This window comes from Budorcas taxicolor, chromosome 7 (genome assembly GCF_023091745.1).
Source record: "Budorcas taxicolor isolate Tak-1 chromosome 7, Takin1.1, whole genome shotgun sequence".
Lineage (NCBI taxonomy): Eukaryota > Metazoa > Chordata > Mammalia > Artiodactyla > Bovidae > Budorcas > Budorcas taxicolor.
In genome coordinates this window covers 56,598,566-56,619,199 of record NC_068916.1, presented here as the reverse complement: position 1 = coordinate 56,619,199, position 20,634 = coordinate 56,598,566, and the positions used below count along the sequence as shown (strand labels likewise).

The 20,634-nt window shown below is 42.1% G+C and overlaps 1 protein-coding gene across 1 annotated transcript in view; it reads left to right on the top strand.

Annotated features, from left to right (window-relative positions):
• Positions 1 to 643: 643 nt before the first annotated feature.
• Positions 644 to 20,634, top strand: part of PRELID2 (PRELI domain containing 2) — a 78,497-nt gene continuing 58,506 nt past the window's right edge. Inside the window, exons 1-4 of the mRNA XM_052644159.1 lie at positions 644 to 762; positions 15,785 to 15,842; positions 18,177 to 18,250; positions 19,782 to 19,942. Coding sequence (XP_052500119.1) covers positions 688 to 762; positions 15,785 to 15,842; positions 18,177 to 18,250; positions 19,782 to 19,942 — 368 coding nt within the window. The 5' untranslated portion in view covers positions 644 to 687. The remainder of the gene's footprint in view (positions 763 to 15,784; positions 15,843 to 18,176; positions 18,251 to 19,781; positions 19,943 to 20,634) is intronic.

The following is a 20,634-nucleotide window of genomic DNA, read 5'->3' as shown; positions in this document are numbered from 1 at the left end:
CATGAGTGTAGGAATTTCTTTATGGAGTCACACGCAGATACAGGCAATTTTTAAGTACTTGAGATGCAACCTAGAGCCTCAGAGGCAACTGCCCAGGTCCTGTGAGGAATGCAGTCGTGAGCTGGGCAACACTGAGGAGGGTTATATTACAGTCCCTAAACTCGGAGGGAGGGTAGTTTATGTATTTATTACATCTTTTTAGTGCTGCCAGTAGCGGCTTAAGTAAGGCTCCAGGCGAGGTGATGACAAAAACCCCAGCTGCAAGGTTCAAGACTCCCGAGCGTTGAGGTGGAACCTTGGGTCCGCAGAGGTGCGCGTGGCGAGGCCGTGGGGGCGTGGCGAGGCCATGGGGCGTGGCGTGGCGTGGGCGAGGTGTGATCAGACCGGGGAAGGGCGGAGCCGGAGCCAGGGCGGGGCGGGGCCGCTTCTGACGCCTCCAGCCGACACCGCCCGGGGGCCCAGCACCTCCCTCGCCAGCAGCCCGGACTGGCGGAAGTGGACCGGGAAGGGAAAGGGGGTGTGCCAACTGTCTGTTTTTCCGAGTGGACAATAAAGTTTCGAAAGCTTGAAAAAGGAAGAGAAAAAATCCCCGTGCCCCTTAGGCTTCCCGGGCTTGGACGCCTGCGGCCGGGCTCAGACGGAGCTCTAGCGGTAGTGTGCTGGCGGAGGCGTGGTCGGCGCGCCGGGATGGGGGTCACCGTGGACGTGCACGAGGTGTTCAAGTACCCCTTCGAGCAGGTGGTCGCCAGCTTCCTTCGAAAGGTATTCTGCCCGCTCGGTCTCGGCCGGGGCTCGCATCTTCCCGCGCTGCCCCTGTGGCCAGGCCGTCTGCGCCCCAGGCAGCGTCGTCCGAAGTCCCCTTCTCCGTTCGGCTCCCTGCTGCCCGCGCGGAGGTCCGGATCCAGCTGCGGGCTTTGCCTCTGGGATGTGCCAGGCGAGGGCGGGGGTGGATTTCCTCAAAGGCTCCCCCTCCAGGATGAGGGAAAGGCTCGGTGCTTGGCATCACGTTCACACCCTGCCGCAGCTGGAGGGAGAGACGCGGGGAGCCCAGGTTCTTGACCCCGTTGAAGTTGCACAGGGCTTTTCGATGTCTCCAGTAAATACATCATTTACTGAGTCAAAGCTAGTGGGGGCCGTTGATGCCGCCATCCTAGTTTACTCAGCACTGTCGTTCTACCACTTCACCCCTTTCTCTTTTATTAACAGCTGTGGGACTTTGGGCGCCTCCATGCCTTAGTTTTGTAATCTGTAAAATGGGAAAAATAATAGTACCAACTTAGAAGTTGTGAGGATTCAAGTGAAATACTTCCTACAGAGTGCTTATCGCAGTGACTGATACTTGCCTAGTAAATTCTTTGAAAGGTTATGGTTATTCGCGCTACTGTAACTGTCCACTCTAGTCTCAATAGTCAGTGGCCCTCTTTATCTCAAGGGCTTTTCTTGGAACTGTGGCTTGTAACGGTAGAATAGGAAATTCTTTGAAAAATCAAGCATCCAGACCTAGGATGTGGGACCCCTGGGTTCTAGTCTGGTTCTACTTTTAGTTAGTTCACTTGATGACGTTGGTCAAGGGTCGTCTTCTCTCTTGAGGCTTCAGTTTCTTCATCTGTTAAAAGAAAAAAGCACAGCCTAAGAGTTGAGAATTAGATTTTTATTGGACAGACTTGCTGAGGACTTAGGCCTGGATATAGTCTCTCACATAGCTCTGAGGGATTGGCCAGAAGAGGTTAGGGAGGAGCCAGAATATATAAGTTCAAACAAAGAAAAAGATAGTTGACTGTCCAAAGATGACTGCTATTGAAAGAAAACCAGACATCTCAAGTTAATGGAATTAATGCTTTTCTGTGTATGGAATAATTCAAGAATCTGGACTCAATTGAAATTCCTTTGATAGGCTCCTTAACTGTCTAGGGCCTTTATCCTGTTTTTCTCTGTCCTGAATGCCCTCAGGGAGCATCCTCAGGGATGTCCTCAGAGGCTGAAGGAATTTTATGCCACAACATTGTGTGTTTACTGAAATGGCAGGTGACATTCTTTGTCCACAGATGAGAGTGTTGTATCAGAAGACCTTTCAGCTTACGCATCTTAAGGAAGATTTGCAAGAATTGTATTTTATCTTGGGCAGCCGCCACTGGCACTACTCTCTGGAAGCCTGGAGATGGGTTTTTAAATATTAAAAAAAAAAAAATTACTTGACTGCATCCAGTCATAGTTGTGGCCTGTGGGATCCTTTTCTTTTTAGTTGCGGCATGTGAGGTCTAGTTCCCTGACCAGGGAAGGAACCCAGGGCCCCTGCATTGGGAGCCTAGAGTCTGAGCCACTGGACCACTAGGGAAGTTCCTGGAGATGTATATTTTTTTAAAAGAGATAAGACCTGACCTCCATTAGAAGAGGTCATACTGTTGGGGGCCCAGATCACAGAGGAGTGAGTGGGACCCTGGTTATGATGGGGTTGCTATGGAGGCCTTTTGGGGGTGGAATGCCAGCTTGTTGACATTGTTAATTGATCTCATATCTAAAATAGTACCTGGCACTTACTAGGTTCTCAGTATACATCTGATGAGTGATGAATGAATAAACAAATATTTATTGATCTGATGTAGACTTTGCCTTACACTAGGCTTCTGGGCCCTAAAGAGAAAAAGCCACCACCCATTTTTTGTTAGGACTGGCACTTTGAAATGTGAGTTCTCCAATGCCACTGCTCCTTTGGAAAGCCTTTCTGGGTTGTCCCCATCACAAGGTAATCTCTGCTTTGTCAGAGCTGGAGGGACACGTTGGGCCTCAGTGACCATCTTTGACAGTGTTGGATAGTTCTGCATGTGTCTTTTTCCTCATTAGACTCTAATAAGCTTCCTCGGGGTAGGAAGCTTATTAGTGGAAGGAAGCTTACTGCAGAAGCACACAGCACAGGGCCAGACTCATTTAGAGAATACTTGGCATGAGTCAGGCTTCTGGGCTAAATGCTTCTCTTGCATTCAGCAGGTGTTTAAAGACACTTTTCTTCTGGGTGGCAGGCTCTGTTCTGGGTATGGGGCACCATAGACAGACCCTCTTCTCAGGGAGCTGATGGTCTCTAGTGGGTGTGACTAACACAAATAAGTGATTAACAAGCGAACAGATAACTCCAGCTGATGATGTATGTTTACACAGGGAAAGTACGCCGGTGTTGTGAAGTTTGGAGAGTGCCATTAGGGAAGGCTTCCTCGAGAAAGTGGCGTTTGTGAAGTTATGGCCAAGGCATGAGAGGAGTTTCCTAGTTTCCTAGGGGTAGGGGGAGAAAGTGCTTCCCTACATTACCCTGTTTATTCCTCCCAGCAGCTTCTGGAAGTAGTTATGGTTGACTTCCATTCCATTGTCTGGAAAAGCTGAGGTTCAGAGGAGTTTAAGTAACTTTTCCAAGTTCTTGTAGCTAGCAAGTGGGAGAACCAGGATTTCAACACATCTGAATCCAAGCCCATACCGCTAATCACTAGACTGAGCTACCTTGCACATAGTAGGTACTCAGATAATCATTGAGGGAATACAGTGTTGCAGACTCAGCTTTGCTGTGCCCTGTATCCAGTTACAGTTTCTCTTTGCCTGCAATCTGCACTCAGGGTTTATTCATCTCTGTGGACCCCTTATGCCTGGTTTAAGGGTATAGCTTTGACGATAAGAGGGGGAGAAAATACATTGTTTCAGTTATCTCTTTGTTGTTGTTTGGTCAAATATGTCCTAGTCCTACTCTTTGTGACCCCATGGACTGCAGCACGCCAGGCTTCCATGTCCCTCACCATCTCCCAGAGTTTGCTCAAACTTATGTCCATCAAGTCAGTGATGTCATCCAACCATCTCATCCCCTTCTCCTGCTGCCCTCAATCTTTCCCAGCATCAGGGTCTCTTCCAGTGAGTCAGCTCTTCTAATCAGATGGCCAAAGTATTGGAGCTTCAGCTTCAGCATCAGTGAATATTCAGGGTTGATTTCTTTTAGATTGACTGGTTTGATCTCCTTGCTGTCCAAGGGACTCTCAAGAGTCTTCTCCAGCACCACAGGTTGAAAGCATCAATTCTTTGGTGGTCTGCCTTCTTTATGGTCTGACGTTCACATCTGTACATGACACTGGAAAAAACACAGCTTTGACCATATGCACTTTTAGTGGCAAAGTGATGTCTCTGCTTTTTAATATGCTGTCTAGGTTTGTCATAGCTTTTCTTCCAAGGAGCAAGCATCTTTTAATTTCATGGCTGCAGTCATCGTTCGCAGTGATTTGGGAGCCCACAAAAATAAAATCTGTCACTGTTTGCATTTTTTTCCCCATCTGTTTGCCATGAAGTGATGGGACTGGATGCCATGATCTTAGTTTTTTGAATTTTGAGTTTTAAACTGGCTTTTTTACTCTCCTATTTTACTTTCAAGAGGCTCTTTAGTTTCTCATTACTTTCTGCCATTAGAATGGTATCACCTGCATATCTGAGGTTGTTGATATTCCTCCTGGCAATCTTGATTCCGGCATGTGCTTCATCCAGCCTGGCATTTTGCATGCTGTACGCTGCATAGATGTTAAACAAGCAGGGTGACAATATACAGCCTTGTTTTACTTCTTTTCCAATTTTGAACCAGTCAGTTGTTCCATGTCTGGTTTTAACTGTTGCTTCTTGCGATTATCTCTTGCTGTGTAACCAATCACCCTAAAATGTTTTATTGGCCTAAACCAATGGTAAGCTTTTAATTCTCACGTTTCTATGTTTCTGTGGATTGACTGGGCTCAGGTGGGTGGTTTCTAGGTGCCTTGTGTTGTAGCTGTGGTCACTTAATCTAGCTGGGTTCAGTTAAGATCTGGAAGGATTCTGTTTTAAAATTAATTAATTTGTTTATTTTTGACTGTGCGGGGTTTTCATTGCTGTGCCCAGACTTTCTCTAGTTGCATTGATGGGCTTCTCCTTTGGGCTTCTCTTGTTTCAGAAGACGACTCAGAGTCTTAACCACTGGACCCCCAGGCAAGTCCTGGAAAGAATTCTTATAAAATACTTAGCAAAGTGCCTGGCACATAGTAAATAAAGACTGAGGAAGATATTTGAAAGGTAAGGCCAGGGGAAGAGGAGAAGAGCACCTGTAGAAAAGAACACCCATCTAGAGATGGGTCAGTGCGCTTCTAGCACAGTGGACACTACATTCTTCTAGTCACAAAGCAGTCCTTCCAGAGATCCCTGGATGGGGCTAAGTGACTGTCTCTAGGAAGTAGGAAATTCGTTTGCTGTGAGAATTTTTACCTTCATTTAAAGTCATGAGCTGGAAGTCAGTAGACCTCGATTCCAGTCATTGTGCTTCCTTCAATACGAGCAGTTTTGGGGTGGCCTTGGGAAAGAGTATCCCCCATTCTATACTGTGCCCTTGTGCAAATTAGAAAGAGGCATCATTGCGGTGGTTTACCCCGTAAGCTCGCAGTAAATGGGACTAGTGGGAAGTATATGGGGCTGTTAATGCACGTTAGAAAAAAGTGCTCCTTCTTCTGTGTGGTTGTAGCCCTGTGCTCACTGGCCTGCTTGGCTGGAAAACCTTGTGCAGTGAGCAACATGCACAACTGTGTGAGTCAACCCTACTGTCTTAATTTCTTATATGTGAAATGTTATGCTATGTACCCCACCAATCTCCCAGTATTTTTGTGAGAATCAAATGTCTAACAGTTGACAAGAATTTTTTTTAAGAATAAGATAGTAAGAATGATCCTTTTGGTGTAATACAGTTTTCTTTTTCTTTTAGTCTTTATGTATTTTTTGATTCAAAAGAAAGTGCTTGGCAGAAGGGACAATCATCTGAGGATCTCTGGGAAGCATTTAATCTGATTTTGCACAATGGTATGTTTGAAGGCGCTACAGCAGTGAGGAAATTCTATTTTAAACGGAGTTGACTGATCTCTGGCTTTTGGTATGTTAGAGCTTGCTTTCCAAGTTATAATATCCTACTATTTTTAAAACCTTAGGAATGTTTGCTCTTCTTGCACCTGCCTGTTGGATACCACAGGCAATATATTAGCTACATGCTTTCAAAGTTAAGTGGCACCTTGAAAACAAACACCTCAATACTCTTTGTTCGTGGAGTGTAATATGTCTCAATGAACTCTTCATGGAGGAATGCTCTGAAAACCAAAATGGTTTATTTGTCAGATGCTAAACTGTGCTTTCTGTGAACTACAGTGTCAGTGCTCTTGACAGTGTGTTTTGGTTTGTTTCTTTGTATGACTCTCAGCTTTGTAGTTCTCATCATTTACAGCTGTTTCCTTTCTTTTACTTAAAACACCCAGAAACAGCACACTACTGTATAGGCAGATATGGCAGCTGCTAGGCTGCCCCAGCTTTGAAACCTCATGTGGGCTCTTTCATGGGCTTGCCTTGCATGGTGAACTGGATTCCTATATTTTTTAAAAGTTTTTTTTCTAAAAGATGTCCTAAATTTTGTCTACTTGGAATTGAAAGTCATAAAGAAGGACTCAGAGAGCATTGATTGTGCCTGGATTTTTCTTGTTTATTCTCAAATGAAAGCAGAGAAGTTACGGTTTTTCTCGCCGTCGAGTTGTTCAGGTTCATTGTCTGTGTTTCTTTTCTGTTTAATTGTTTGGCCATGCCATGTGGCATATGGGATCCTAATAGTTCCTGGACCAGGGGTGGAACCTTCACCCCCCTGAATCGGAAGTGTGGAGTCTTAACCACTGAACTGCCAAGGAAGCCCTTCAGGTTGATTTTCTTGTTACGCTATAGGCAAAAAAGAGCCATTGTGAATAGAGTATAAGCTTCATGCGTGGAGGTTTTATCATCTGTTCTTGATGTATCTCAAATATCCAAAGAGATCCTGCAACATAGTAGATAGTCAGCAAATCCTTATTGAATGAACGAGAGAAATATTCTCTTCTGGGATTTAGCCTTATGCAATTTCAGGCTGAAGTTGGTGTGCGATTCAGTAGCATGTCCTTACTTTGGGAACTGTAACGAAATGGACAGAGTAAAATAATTTCTTTGCTTCAACACAGTGGCTTCAGGTTTTATTTATTCTAGCCAGGATCCTGATGTTCTGAACAAAATGGTTTGAATGTTTACCCTTAAACTCATAAAGGAGATTTATGAATGGCTATTTCCATTTAGAGTAGAAAGTTGATTGGGTAATTAATAATGTTTCCATTTCTGATCCTGTCTTTTCTCCCTTGCAAATCTGGCACTTAAATGTGTGGAACATCTCTCTGTGCAGAGTTCCTGAAATATTTGAGATGGACCTGTATTTCCAAAATAAGTGATCTGACAAATGATAGGTCTGGGTTAACATGTGGTTATTTATCTTTTGGTTCACACTGTGATAGTCCTTCTTCGCTTTTAACTTCTGCTCCTCAATTCTGTTAGAAAATTAAGCACAACAGGAAGGAGAAGTTACAGAAAGGAAGAGCATGGGCTCTGACATCAGCTGGGGTCCGGGAGCTTATAGTCGTGAGTTTGGTTAAGTCAGTTCACTTTTCTATGCCTCAGTTTCCTCATCTGCAAAATAATAATAATAATATCTTCTGGAGTCATTGGGAGGAAGTAAGTTAGATAATGAACACAGTGCATACAATATTCATAGTTTAAAGTAGCCACATGGTAGGTGCCACACAGTATCTCTGCAGAGATATTTACTAACTTGGAGTAATAAAAGGGAGAAAGTGGAAGTGTTCAGTCATTCAGTCATGTCCGACTTTTTGTGACCCCATGGACTGGAGCCCACCAGGTTCCTCTGTCCATGAAATTCTCCAGGCAAGAATTCTGGAGTGGGTTGCCATTTCCTTCTCCAGGAGATCTTCACAACGCAAGCATTGAGCCTGGGTCTCCCACATTGCAGGCAGACTCTTTACTGAGTGAGCCACCAGGGAAGTCAGTAGTGAGCATGAATAAAGGTGTGCACGTGAATTATGATTAATTTTTAAATTGGCATTTAAATGGTATCAAAGCATACTTGGTAAGTCACCTAGTAGAGATTATGGCTTAATCAGTGCCTGAAAGATAGGAGATTTTTAACTGTCAAAGAACTAATAGTTAAACATTCTTTTATATGTTTTCTAATAGAAATTCACAATGGATCTGTGTATCATTTGGCTTCTGGGAGATGAAAAGCTAAGTAAAACATAGCCCTGGCCTCAAGGAGCTTACTGTTACAGGGGATAAAGGGAGATAAGTTATTTTGTATTTTTTGTGATAAGTGCCTTCTTAAGGGCATATCACAGACATACCCTGTAGGGCAAGATTGATGTTTAATTACAAACCTACAAGAGCTTTTAGAGTACAGAGTACTCTCTGCTCCACTGCGGTGCTTTCCTTCATGCTTGTGGGCAGGAAAGTATCTGGGAGTACTCATACAAATTATGAATTGGTTAAAGCATGAGCTTGTAAGGTTTTACTAATCTAGAAATATAAGAAACATCTTCTATTAATTTTTGAATAATCTTTTAAATATATCTGGATTGCAAATGGATACTAATAATATACTTAATATCACACCACAGTAAATTACAAGATAAAGACTGAAGTCTTGAAAGGAAGTTTTCAAAAATATTGATTCTTTTTGTAGTAGCAAACCAGTAAGGTGCCCAGTGTTACACTTTACATAAAGTTATTTCCTTGAATTCCTATAACAGCTCTTTGAGGTATGGACTTTTTGTTTTGTTTCATTTTCTAATTTCACAGATGAAGAAACGAAGGCAGACTGAGATAAAATAATTTTTCTGAGATTCCCATAGGTGGGCTTCAACTCAGGTCTCTTGAATTCTAAAATCCTTTCTGTTTTCCAGAGTGTCTTTATTTTAATTTTGTTTGTTTCTTAAGCTTTCATCAGCTTACACAATGTTGCAGAACCAGAAAATTCCAGTATCCTTAACTTCCCCAAACTACTGTATAGTTATAAATTGAGGGAATTATCACTGATACCATGTTAACTCTCATAACAGACATTATTCAAATATTGGCACTTGTTTACTAATATATTTTTTTCAGTATAGGAGTCAATCCTATGCTGTGGGATCTAGGATCCCACATTGCGTTTAGTTGTGTCTTTGTCTCCTCCTCAGTTCCTGAGTGCTTTCCTGAATCATGGTTGCTTTCGAACAGTACCTATCAGTTATTTTGTAGACATTGTATCTCTAAATGCACTGGGTTTGTGTATGCCTCTAATGTTTAGGGAAGAGGATTTTCCTTTGTACAATTGTATAAACGATTCTTTCTAAAGAATTTCATTATGTCGTTGCCCATCACTGGGACATTTTGGCATGAATGAGGGTGGCTGGCCATTGTTTAGAATCAGAACTTGTCTTACCAGGAGGGCCTTTGAGGATCATCTGGTGGTCCATCGGCTGGTGTTCACAGGTGACAGCATCACGGTCTGCAGGTCCTGGCTTCTTGTCCTTTGCTCTTTCTACTTCATCCTCCTACTGAAAAGGCCAGTGAACAACCATTTGAAATGTCTGTTGACTTCACTATGTTTAGCCTTTGATATTGACATTTTGATTAATCACTTGATCTTGGTATTTTATGATATTTTATTTTACAATCAACTGTGCTTTTCTTCTAAGATAGACTGTTGCATGTAGCTCGTAAAGGGAGTTTGGCGCAGCCCACGGTGATTTCTTTGTGTAACTAAACGCCAAATCTCTTTCAGCAGCCCTATCCCTCTGCATGCATGCATTTGGCAGCAGCCTGGGTAGCAAAGATTCCCTTAATGCTTATAAAAGTAATATGTTAACATCCCAGACTGATTTTAGGTCCCTATGGCCTTCTTTGCAGGACTAATACAGATATATCAGCTAACTGCTTCCTTGTGCTTGTGCTATCTTGGATAATGCTGTTTGCAAGTTGGTAAACAATGGCTCCTTTGGAGGTCATTGACTTTTTTTGGTGCGAATTTTATAAAAGGCAGGCACTGAGTTCTGACTTTTTGGGGAAGTTGGCATTTTATTTAGATATTTATTAAGAAAATTTTTTGGCTGCACTGTCTTTGTTGCAGCATGTAGGCTCCCTCTAGCTGTGGCCTGCTGGCTTACTTGCCTGGTGCCATGTGGGATCTTAGTCCCCTGGTGAGGGATCGAACTCATGTTCCCTGCATTGGAAGGCGGAGTCTTAATTTGGACCACTAGGGAAGTCCCGAAAGTTGATATTGTAATAGCTCTACTCTCTTAAGAGTGAGCTTTATGAAAGCTTATTATATTTCTCCCTCATGTAAATAAGAAAGGTAAATATACCCTATCTTCATGAATCTACTCCCGGAAGTATATTGACTGTTGTTCCTGTAGTTAGATACTCTTTCTTGGCCTCTCACTCTTCGTAGCTAAGTGTTTATTTTAATGTTTATTGTGTTTTTTACCTCTTATCTTGCAGTTTTTGGCTTCTTGCCTTTTAATATGTAAAAACAAATGAAAGCAAAGTATATGACAATGTAGGAGAAGTCTACATTTTACCTTTGTTAGACTTCAGTTCAGTTCAGTTGCTCAGTCGTGTCCGACTCTTGGCGACCTCATGAATCGCAGCACGCCAGGCCTCCCTGTCCATCACCAACTCCCGGAGTTCACTCAGACTCACGTCCATCGAGTCGGTGATGCCATCCAGCCATCTCATCCTCTGTCATCCCCTTCTCCTCCTGCCCCCAATCCCTCCCAGCATCAGAGTCTTGACTTACATACATATAATATAAGCAATGATATTTGCAATACATTTATATCTTAAGAAAAGGTAAAGGACTAGTTTATATATTCTGTGAAGAAAGTAAAAATTGTAAGTAAATTCAAAATGATCTCAAATATACCTTGAAAAATCCCTCGTGTCACCCAGAGAGTTTGGCAAATGTGCAAATCTCTGTGTGGTAGTTCTTAGCCACTGCAGTCTGCAGTCCACTGGATGTACCAGGTCCAAGGACGGTAAGGGTTCTTGGCTGATATCTGGGTCATCAGACCACTTTGCTTCCATGAATGTCGTTAGTGTGAAGTAGAAACCGGAAGATCCCAGGGTTGCCCCATACACGTTCAGGCTTTATGCCATTATGGTTTTTTGTTTGTTTGTTTCTGTTTTATTTTAAAGATTCTTTTTTAAAAAATGTGAACCACTTTTCTTTCAAGTCTTTATTGAATTTGTAACAATACTGCTTCTGCTTTTTGGCTGTGAGTCATGTGGGGTCTTAGTTCCCCGACCGGGGGTCGAACAAGCACCCCCTGCCTTGGAGAGCGAAGTCTTCACCATTGGACTTTCAGAGAAGTCCCATATGCCATTATGTTTTCAACATGAGACTCCTTATCTTAATGCATTTTGATAGATCTACTTGTTTTGAGGAGGATGAAATGAGGTATATTACATATGGCGACCTCTGCACAGATAGTAGATGCTCAGTAAGTCTTTGATGCGCTCGGTCACGATCTAGCTTGATCCTTTCCACTGTCACACTGTGCTTGTAGAGGTGTCCAGAGAAACCTGGTCACCTGCTTCCTGTCTTCCCAAATTGGTATTCCTGGTGGTCACCTTCTCTGAGCTGGCTTCCCTCTCTGGGTCCCTTGTTATCTGACTTCAGATAAATGTTTGTGAGTTAAATCATGAATGTTCAAGTTACCACAAGATAGTGTCAGATCATTTCAAGTGATGCCAGATAGGGGGAGCCTCAGCACAATAAATCTTTAAAGAAACTTAAAATATATGCCTTTCTTGTCACAGTATTTACCTTTTGTCAATAGACCTCTGATTTCTTTTCCCATTCTTCTATGGAAGGGAACTTGAGGCTCCATATCTATTCAACTTCAAAAGTAGTTGCACAGGAAAATGACCTGAGTCTTGTAAATGAGTTTACTGAAGTGAATAGTCTGGGGCTTCTTGTGTTTGACTGAGACAACTTCCATATTACTTTGTAATTTATAAGAATTGTCTAGTTAGTGACCCTTAAGCATTTTACCTAGAGGAGGGCGTGGCTACCTACTCCAGTGTTCTCGCCTGGAGAATCCCTATGGACAGAGGAGCCTGGCGGGCTACAGTCCATGGGGTTGTATAGAGTTGGACATGACCGAGGTGACTAAGCATAAATATTTTACAATGGCCCCTCTTCATAATTCCCATCCTATTATCCCTTAGTCTGATTTATTTTCTCATTATTTTATTTTTTTTTCTAACATGTAAATTGTCTAAGAATCTACGGTTTTGTTTGTTTTATTCCTTTATCCTTAGTGCACGGAAGAGTGCCTGCATAGTCAAGAAAATTGTTAAATGAAGAATATTTTTGCTATTATTTAAATCGAGAAGGCAATGGCAACCCACTCCAGTATTCTTGCCTGGAGAATCCCAGGGACGGGGGAGCCTGGTGGGCTGCCGTCTCGGGTCGCACAGAGTTGGACACGACTGAAGTGACTTAGCAGCAGCAAATCGATACTTTTTACCTTAGGGGATTCCCTGGTGGCTCAGACAGGAAAGCGTCTGCCTGCAATGCGGGAGACCTGGGTTCGATCCCCGGGCTGGGAAGATCCCCTGGAGAAGGAAATGGCAACCCACTCCAGTACTCTCGCCTAGAAAATTCCATGGATGGAGGAGCCTGGTGGGCTACAGTCCATGGGGTCGCAAAGAGTCAGACACGACTGAGCAACTTCACCTTTACCTTAATAAGCAAATATTAAAGTTATAGAAAAGCATAAATAAAGCATTTGAGTTTGTTGTTGTTCATTCGCTCAGTTGTGTCTGACTCTTTGCGACCCCATGGATTGCAGCACAACAGGCTTCCCTGTCTTCCACTATCTCCTGGAATTTGCTCAGACTCATGTCTGTTGAGTCAGTGATGCTGTCTAACCCTCTCATCGTCTGCTGCCCCTTCTGCTTTTACCTTTAATCTTTCCTAGCATCAGGGTCTCAAAGAATCGGCTCTTCTTTGAGTTTGTAGTCTTTAGGAATTTCATTGCTAATTTTGTGCAGTAACCAGAACTTGGGAAATTTTTATCATTAGCCTTCTCTGGTGATTACATTTACAGCTTCTTTTGTAATTTAGTTCAGCCATCTTCCTGCTATTTACAGTGTATTTCTAATATTCATCAGTCAGGGTATATTGATGAATACAAGACACTGTGTAAACTAGAATTAGAGTAGAGGTAGTATTCTCATACTTTGATTTTACCTTAGTATAAAAGTTCTGATGTATACATACACACACACTTAAAAATTAAGGGCATCTGTGTGAGTCTCAGATATCTTGCTAACTTCAAGGGTGTTGGTGAGGCCCCCTTCCTGAGAAACACAATAGTTAAACCTGATCCCTGTGGTGAACATTATCTTCAAAAAAACACTGAAAGTTAAACTTCAAGAAAACAGGCATCGTAATTTTGAGCATTTTTTTTCCTGTGGCAAACATGAATGAATGAATGAATAGATAAATATTTAAAAAGCCATGTTGGGGAATTCCTTGGTTGTCCAGTGGTTAGAACTTGATGCTTTCAGTGCCAGGGGTGGGTTCGATCCTTGGTTACAGAACTAAGATACTGAAAGTCTTGTGGTGTGGCCCACCCCCCAACCCTCCCACCGCCCCTCCCCCCGCCCAAAAAAAGTGTTGTTGATTAGTTCTCAAGATTGCAGTTCTCCGGATGGAAGTGTGACTGGCAGAGTTTACGGCCTGAGGTCTGGTTTGGCTTTGAGGATGCTGAGAATGGAGCCCACTGCCCTCTTCATAAACTGGTGCCCTTGGTCCCTGAGGGGGGTAGGGTTTAGTTTCCACATTGATCCTGGAGGTCAGTGAGGTTTATCTTCTAGATGGTTCATTCATTCAGCAGATATTCATTGAGTGCCTACTACCTGCCAGGCACTGCTAGGTGGTGGAGATAGAGAAGCCCTGCTCTTTCAGAGTCTCTATTCTAACCCCTTGTCTTTTGGGGCCACAGATATCTTTAAGAATGTGTGAAAGCGATGGACCCTTTTCCCTGAAAATCAGTCAACCTCTTATATACACATACATACACACATGGATGCTCACAGGCACACAGCTGCTGCAGGGTTGGGGAGAACCCTGCTCACTGAATTTCCTTTACCATTTCCTGGGTTCAGAAGGCTTACAGCTCAAGCTTACCAAGTGGAGGGCCCTGTCCCCTACCCATGCCCGCACCTGTCTGCTGCTCTGGTCTCCCCCTCAGCACCTTATGCTGCTTTGGATGAGACTTGCATGTGATTTTCCTTTTGGATTAGATCTCACGATGAAGCAGTATGCCTCTGGGAACAGAACCTGAGAGGCGCTTAGCAGGCCTGGTGGACAGCCTGCTTGTCCTACAGCTTTGAGGACTTCTAGGGTCCGAGTCTCTTTTTTTGCATCCGAGGCATGGAAAGGGTGGGATTTGAGTGACTGAGATGTTTGAAAATAGGTTAGGTGGGCAGGCCTTGAAGGCAAAGGAAAGTATCTGTGGCTAAATTACAGTCTTGATGCTCATTAACTGATTTTAAGCAAATTACCTAGTTTATCCAAGTCTTATTTCTCACAGGTGGAAGGGAGAAAAAAAAAACACCCCAGCATGTGACTCAAGGAATAGTTTTGAAAATTAAACTGAAATAATGTATTAAGCTGCCTAGGACAAAAATGGTAGCTATTATCAGCTCTTTTAACATCCACATTGTGTTTCAGGGGAATTTAATCCATAAATAAGGTATGCATTTTGCATTTTTTTCTTATTGAAATATAGTTGATTTACAGTGCTGTGCCAGTTTCTGCTGTGCAGCACACTGATTCAGCCGTGCACATGTATACACTTATTCATTGAGGACCTGGCATAGAACCCTGTGATTACATTCCTGTGATGCTGACCCAGCCCACCAGGCGATAGTAAAGGACAGTAGTGAAGGAGCGCACTGTGTTTCAGGCTGGGTTTAATTCTGTGGCTCTACTGTTAACCAGCTGGGTGACCTTAAGTGTTCTGATTTTCTTTAGCTTCCATTTAGTTTCCGAAAGACAGTGATATTCCGTGACCCAGTCACAACAGAGAGGCTGATTTTAAAAAAAGATCATGCAGGTAAAGCGTTTAGCACAGTGCCTCGTGCAAGGAATGCTCCTGAGTTATGTAAGGCTGGTTCAAGATTATAGTAGTAGTATTGTTGCTGTTTAGTGCTCAGTCGTGTCTGACTCTTTGCGACCCCTTGGTCTGTCCACGGAATTCTCTAGGCAAGAGTACTGGAGTGGGTTGCCATTCCCTTCTCCAGGGGATCTTCCTCACCCAGGGATGGAACCCTGGTCTCCCGCATTGCAGGCCAGACTCTTTACCGTCTGCGTTACTAGGGAAGCCCAGTATTATTATTAAGCTTAACCTAACCTAACCTTCCCTTCTCCACCCAGAGCTAGGCTGACTCCAAAGACGGTTTCTCTAGATTTCATACAGGTACAATCGATAACAGCATCTCACTTATCTATTCTGAAATAGTAAAATTAAGAAATTTGATTGCAAACTGGCCTTAGAGATTGCTTGTGCATGTATGTGAAGTCACTTCAGTTGCATCAGACTCTGCGGCCCCATGGACTATATAGCCCACCAGGCTCTTCTGTCCGTGGGATTCTTCAGACAAGAATACTGGAATGGGTATCCATTCACTTCTCCAGGTGATCTTCCCAACCCAGGGATCGAACCTGCGTCTCTTGGGTCTCCTGCATTGGCAAGCAGGTTCTTTATCACTAGCGCCACCTGGGAAGCCCCTAGAGATTGCTTGGAAAAGATTTACAGTTCGTGCAAATAAGTGGTTGCTATAAAGTAATTCATTTTGCCAAAAAATGAATGGTAATTTTTCTTTGTGTGTTTTTATTTAGTATCCAAACCCCATGGATAAAAATGTCATCTCCGTAAAAATTGTGGAGGAAAGAAAAGGTAAGTATTACTGAGTTTTGTAAAGATGTGTGTCTGTGTGTGTGTGTCGCCTGTGATATTTTAAACATCTGTTAACAGGTATAGCTCTGTATTCGAGGTGGCTGATCGGAAAGAGCACCCAGCCTTTCCAGCAATAGAAGACTTGCCGTTCATTCTTGTCATCTTCCCCGTTAAGAATTGATGACAAGCTGTGACAGTTAACATTTTTCAACACTTAATGTGTACCAGGCACTTTTATTTTTATTAACTTCATCCTCAGAACAATATAATTCCTTTTTAATGAATGAAGAAACCAAGGTATAGAGAGAGTAAGTAACTTAACTGAGGTTACATGGCTACGTCCTTTAATATATTCACATATCATTTTATGACAAAATAGGTGTGACTAATAGCACATATATGAGATGTAACTGTAAAGTGATTGGATTATGGAGTCAAAACTGTGCTTAACAATATGGTTCAGTATTGACTGGCTTGACAAATTATTTTTGTGTTGCCTGTTGTAAATAAAGTTTTATTGGCACCCAGCTATGCCCATTTTTTAATGTGTTATCTGTGCCTCTTTCCTTATCATAACAGTAGATTTGTAAGAGACTGTATGGCTCACAAAACCTAACATATTTATTTATTATCTGGCACTTTACAGAAGATGTTTATTGACTGCTGGACTGGAGTGTAGGGGTCTTTCCTGTTCTGTCATTCACATCTCTGGCAGAAGTGTTTTCACTCTCAGTGAAGGAAGCTATAATGGTGCTCATTGTCAAAGTATAAACCTTTGGAGACAGCCAGGTCCGGTCTACCAGGCTCTTGAACCTCTTCTAGGAAAACATGAGATGCTACTCTTCATTTCGTGACTCTGAGGCCTTCTCTCTGCTTGGTGAAGAGAGAACTATGTGAGGGTCTTTTCTGCATTTCTATAGCTCTATAAATACGATGAAAAATGATTTTCTCATGTACCTGTACTCATGGGAGAAAGGTTTTACATGGTATTAGAGAAGTTTGATTTCAGGTCCTGATTTCGTTCCTATCTACATGACTTAACTGCTTGGAGGCTCTATTTCTTCATCTTTCAAATGGGAAAGTAATAACAAACAGTCTGTCTTTAGGTTGTTGAGAAGAATCAAGCAATAGAACAGCATGCATATTCCAAAGTGGTTAATTATAATTTCTGCCATTGACAGGGACATCTTCGCCTCCAGGAGTGGCTCATCCATTTTCTCTATGTGTGCTGCAGACTTTGGATGAGATGGCCAGAGGGTGCCAGTGGGCAGAGGAGATGAACCAGGGTCATCCTCCCAACAACTTCAGAGTGTTCAGGGTGTTTGCACCAAGGTTCAGGACTGTTATAGTGTTATAGTCCAAGCTTTGAGAAACCGTGAAGGAACTTGGCTGAGTCGTGTAATTCACAGAGCAAAAGACAGCACTTCAGAGTTTATATTTTTCTCTGATTCACTTTCCTTTTTTTCAACTCAAATTTATCACATTTTTTTTTAATGCCCTTAATGCTACTCGGTAAACTTTTTTCCAGAACAGAGTAGTTCCAGCCACAGAGAGTCTGCTTCCCTATGACAGGAGAGTGTGCCCAGTGTAATTAATAATAGGTTTAAATTCATAGCCAGAAATTGGTGCTTGAAAACTCATTTGGTGCAGAAGGTGGCAGAATTAGATCCTCCATTGTTTTGTTAAAACATGTTAAACATTGGCTGTTGCTGAGCAAAAGGCTCATTGGCCGTGGCCACTGGAGTGTTGACATTGATAGCCCAGAGCAGTGAACAATTTGTGTCTTTTTAAAAGTCTCATTGGAGACTTCAGAAATGGACTTTCTTATTTTATTATTTTAAAACCTTTCTTTTGGCTGTACCCTGCGGCATGTTGGGCCTTAGTTCCCAGACCAGGGATGGAACCCGCGCCGCCTGCATTGGCAGGAGTCATAGCCACTGGACTGCTGGGGAAGTCCCATTTGCAGTTCTTTTTTCCTTGACTTTAGAATGTGCTTCGCTGGTGGCTCAGACGGGAAACAATCCGCCTGCAATGCAGGAGACCTGGGTTCGATCCCTGGGTCGGGGAGATTGCCTTGGAGGAGAGCATGGCAACCCACTCCAGTGTTCTTGCTTGGAGAATCCCATGGACAGAGGAGCCGGGTGGGTTCACAGATATTTGGAGGGATTTGGTCAAGGAAAGTGGTCAGGGAAGCTGGGTTTTGAGTTAAACATTTTCCTTAGGAATTCTCCATATAGAAAATTGAGATTGACATTAAACATTTTATTGACATTAAAATAAGAATACATTTACTTCAGTTTTTTTTTTTTGAGTGTAAACATTTTCTGTTCCTAGATGTGTCAACAGGGATCATCTATAGAAAGAGGATTGCAGTCTGTCAGAATGTGGTTCCAGAAATTTTAAGGAAGGTAAACGCATTTCAAAATTTAATCAGATTTTGTGTAACACTGGGTGATTTTCAAACAGTCATGAAAAGAAATAGCATTTTCTGATGTAAAGAAGTGTTAGAGATTTCCCAGTTCTCCTGTCTCCTAGCCTTTCAAAGGAAGACATCTGTCTCCTCTCCAACCTCAGTTTTGATAGGTGCTACCAGAGATAGTGTTTTTTCCTGTATGTTTTGCCTCTCTTTTGTGGAGGGCGCTTAGTGTACATAGAGATGGACTGCAATTATTTTAAAAGATACTTTGGCTATTTTGCATGAAGTGACCATCTTTTCTGATCTGTCCATGGTTAGATAACGACTCTTAGGTAAGAATGATCAGAATTGGGCAGGTGGTAAATATTTCATCTGATCTTCAATAAGGAAGAGAAAAGCTTCAGTTTCCATTTCACTGTCAGAGAGAATGGTTTTGGTAGTATAATGTTCTCAGCACCCTCTGTAAGTCTTTTTGTGTGTGTTTCTATAAAGTAGTGGTGTTGATGATGAAATCTTCATGATAGCAAATTGTTTTTTCTCTTTGAAATCCTTAAGCACTCTGATGATTGCTGGAAAAAGGTGAGTGGAAAATTTTAATCACATTGCTTTAACCATAGAGTGATTATGACAAAAATCCTTAGAATCATTAGGGAATACGAGGAGAACGTCTTGATGCACATTTTAAAACATGTTTCATGTGATCTTTTCATCCTGGAAGTGATTGTATGTGTGATGTAAAACCCAAGACTCCTGCCAGGTAGCTTGCAATTGTTTAGCTGTGCTGTATATAGAAAACATGGCAGCTTCCATCACTTTCTAAACATGGATGAAGACTGTCACTTTCTTTACTGGAAAGGAGACTGATATGACGGTGAAAATGAACTTTTATTTTCCGGATAGCAGTATATTGCAGTATATGCAGCAAATTATTGCTGGCTTTTTTCACAGAGTGTGTACCCTCCCTTTGCCCTATATACATGCTTTGAATCTATTATTTAAAAAGGCATTCAACTTTGTCTTGTATCTCTATTCTTAAATAATTTAAGGACACCTCTGACTTGTACGATTCTGCCTTTGTAGTTTTCCATGTTTCCTCCACCCGGGAAAGCATACATTTCTAGATATTGGACAGAGTTTAAAATGAAGAAAATATTTTATCCTGTATGTGAGTCCCTAAGTGGGCCCAGTTAGAATCCGTCAATTTAAGAAGGCCATAACCAGCCCTAGAGGAGACATGAGGGAGGCTGATAATTTGCTTAGTGTTTAGCTGTTAGGGAAATTCGGCCAGAGACTGTATAGCCTGCATAAATTCTAGGCCATTTGCATGTCCCTACCAGCCTTTAGTAAGGTCATTGTATGTTTGATTATCAGGGACTTATAGCCATTGGTGAACCATCATCCATATATCAGGATCGCTTGTCCTCTTAATTCCCCAAGATTGGAAGCAACTCTGGACAGAATCTTTATACATTAATAGCTTGCTCTTCCTAAATTCAGAAAGCCGTTCTCCCTCTTTTGGACAGGTGAACATTTTAAAGGTACCTAATATCCAGTTAGAAGAGGAATCATGGTTCAATCCTCAGGAAAGGAACATGGCTATAAGGAGTCACTGCCTTACATGGACACAATATGCATCCATGAAAGAAGAGTCCGTCTTCAGGGAAAGTATGGAAAATCCAAATTGGTAAGATCATGTGTGTGTGTGCTCACATGTGTGTGCAGGTGTGCACACATGTGTGCACTTGCGTATGTGTGCGTGCGTTTGTGTATGTGTAGGTAGGGTGCAGGGAAGCACAAATGAGCACACATATTAAAGAGCTGTGATTTTATTCTTACAACCTTTGCTTAAAACTCACATAAATTATATAGTATTGATTTTTAATCACACAAGTAATCAGTAAATAGATTTCCCTTTGGGGGGAAAAATGACAGCTCAACTCCTTTCTGATTGTCCTGTCTAATCCTGGTGCCATTTTGCCTTCTCCAGAGGAAGTGAATGTTTTCAATGCATTGAGTATTCTAGACCCTTAAGAGATAACTTTAGATACTCATAAAACCTGTATAATATAGTTTTGTGTATCCTTTTTACATACGTGCGTTCATTCTGCTCAAATCATTTTGTACTTATCTTTTTCATTTTGTAGAACGTTTCTAAGCCTTATCAATTTGATCTGTAAAATCCAGATTTTTTTCCTTTAAACTGTTGCATAATGTTCAATCCTATCATTATACTACATTCTCTTTAGCTTTTTTCCTTTTTGACAGATGTTCAGATGATTTCTAATTACTCTTGATTATAAGCAGTACTACTCTTTATTATAAACAGTGCTATAATATTTGTGAAGTGTATGATCCTTGAATATGCTATATGTGAAT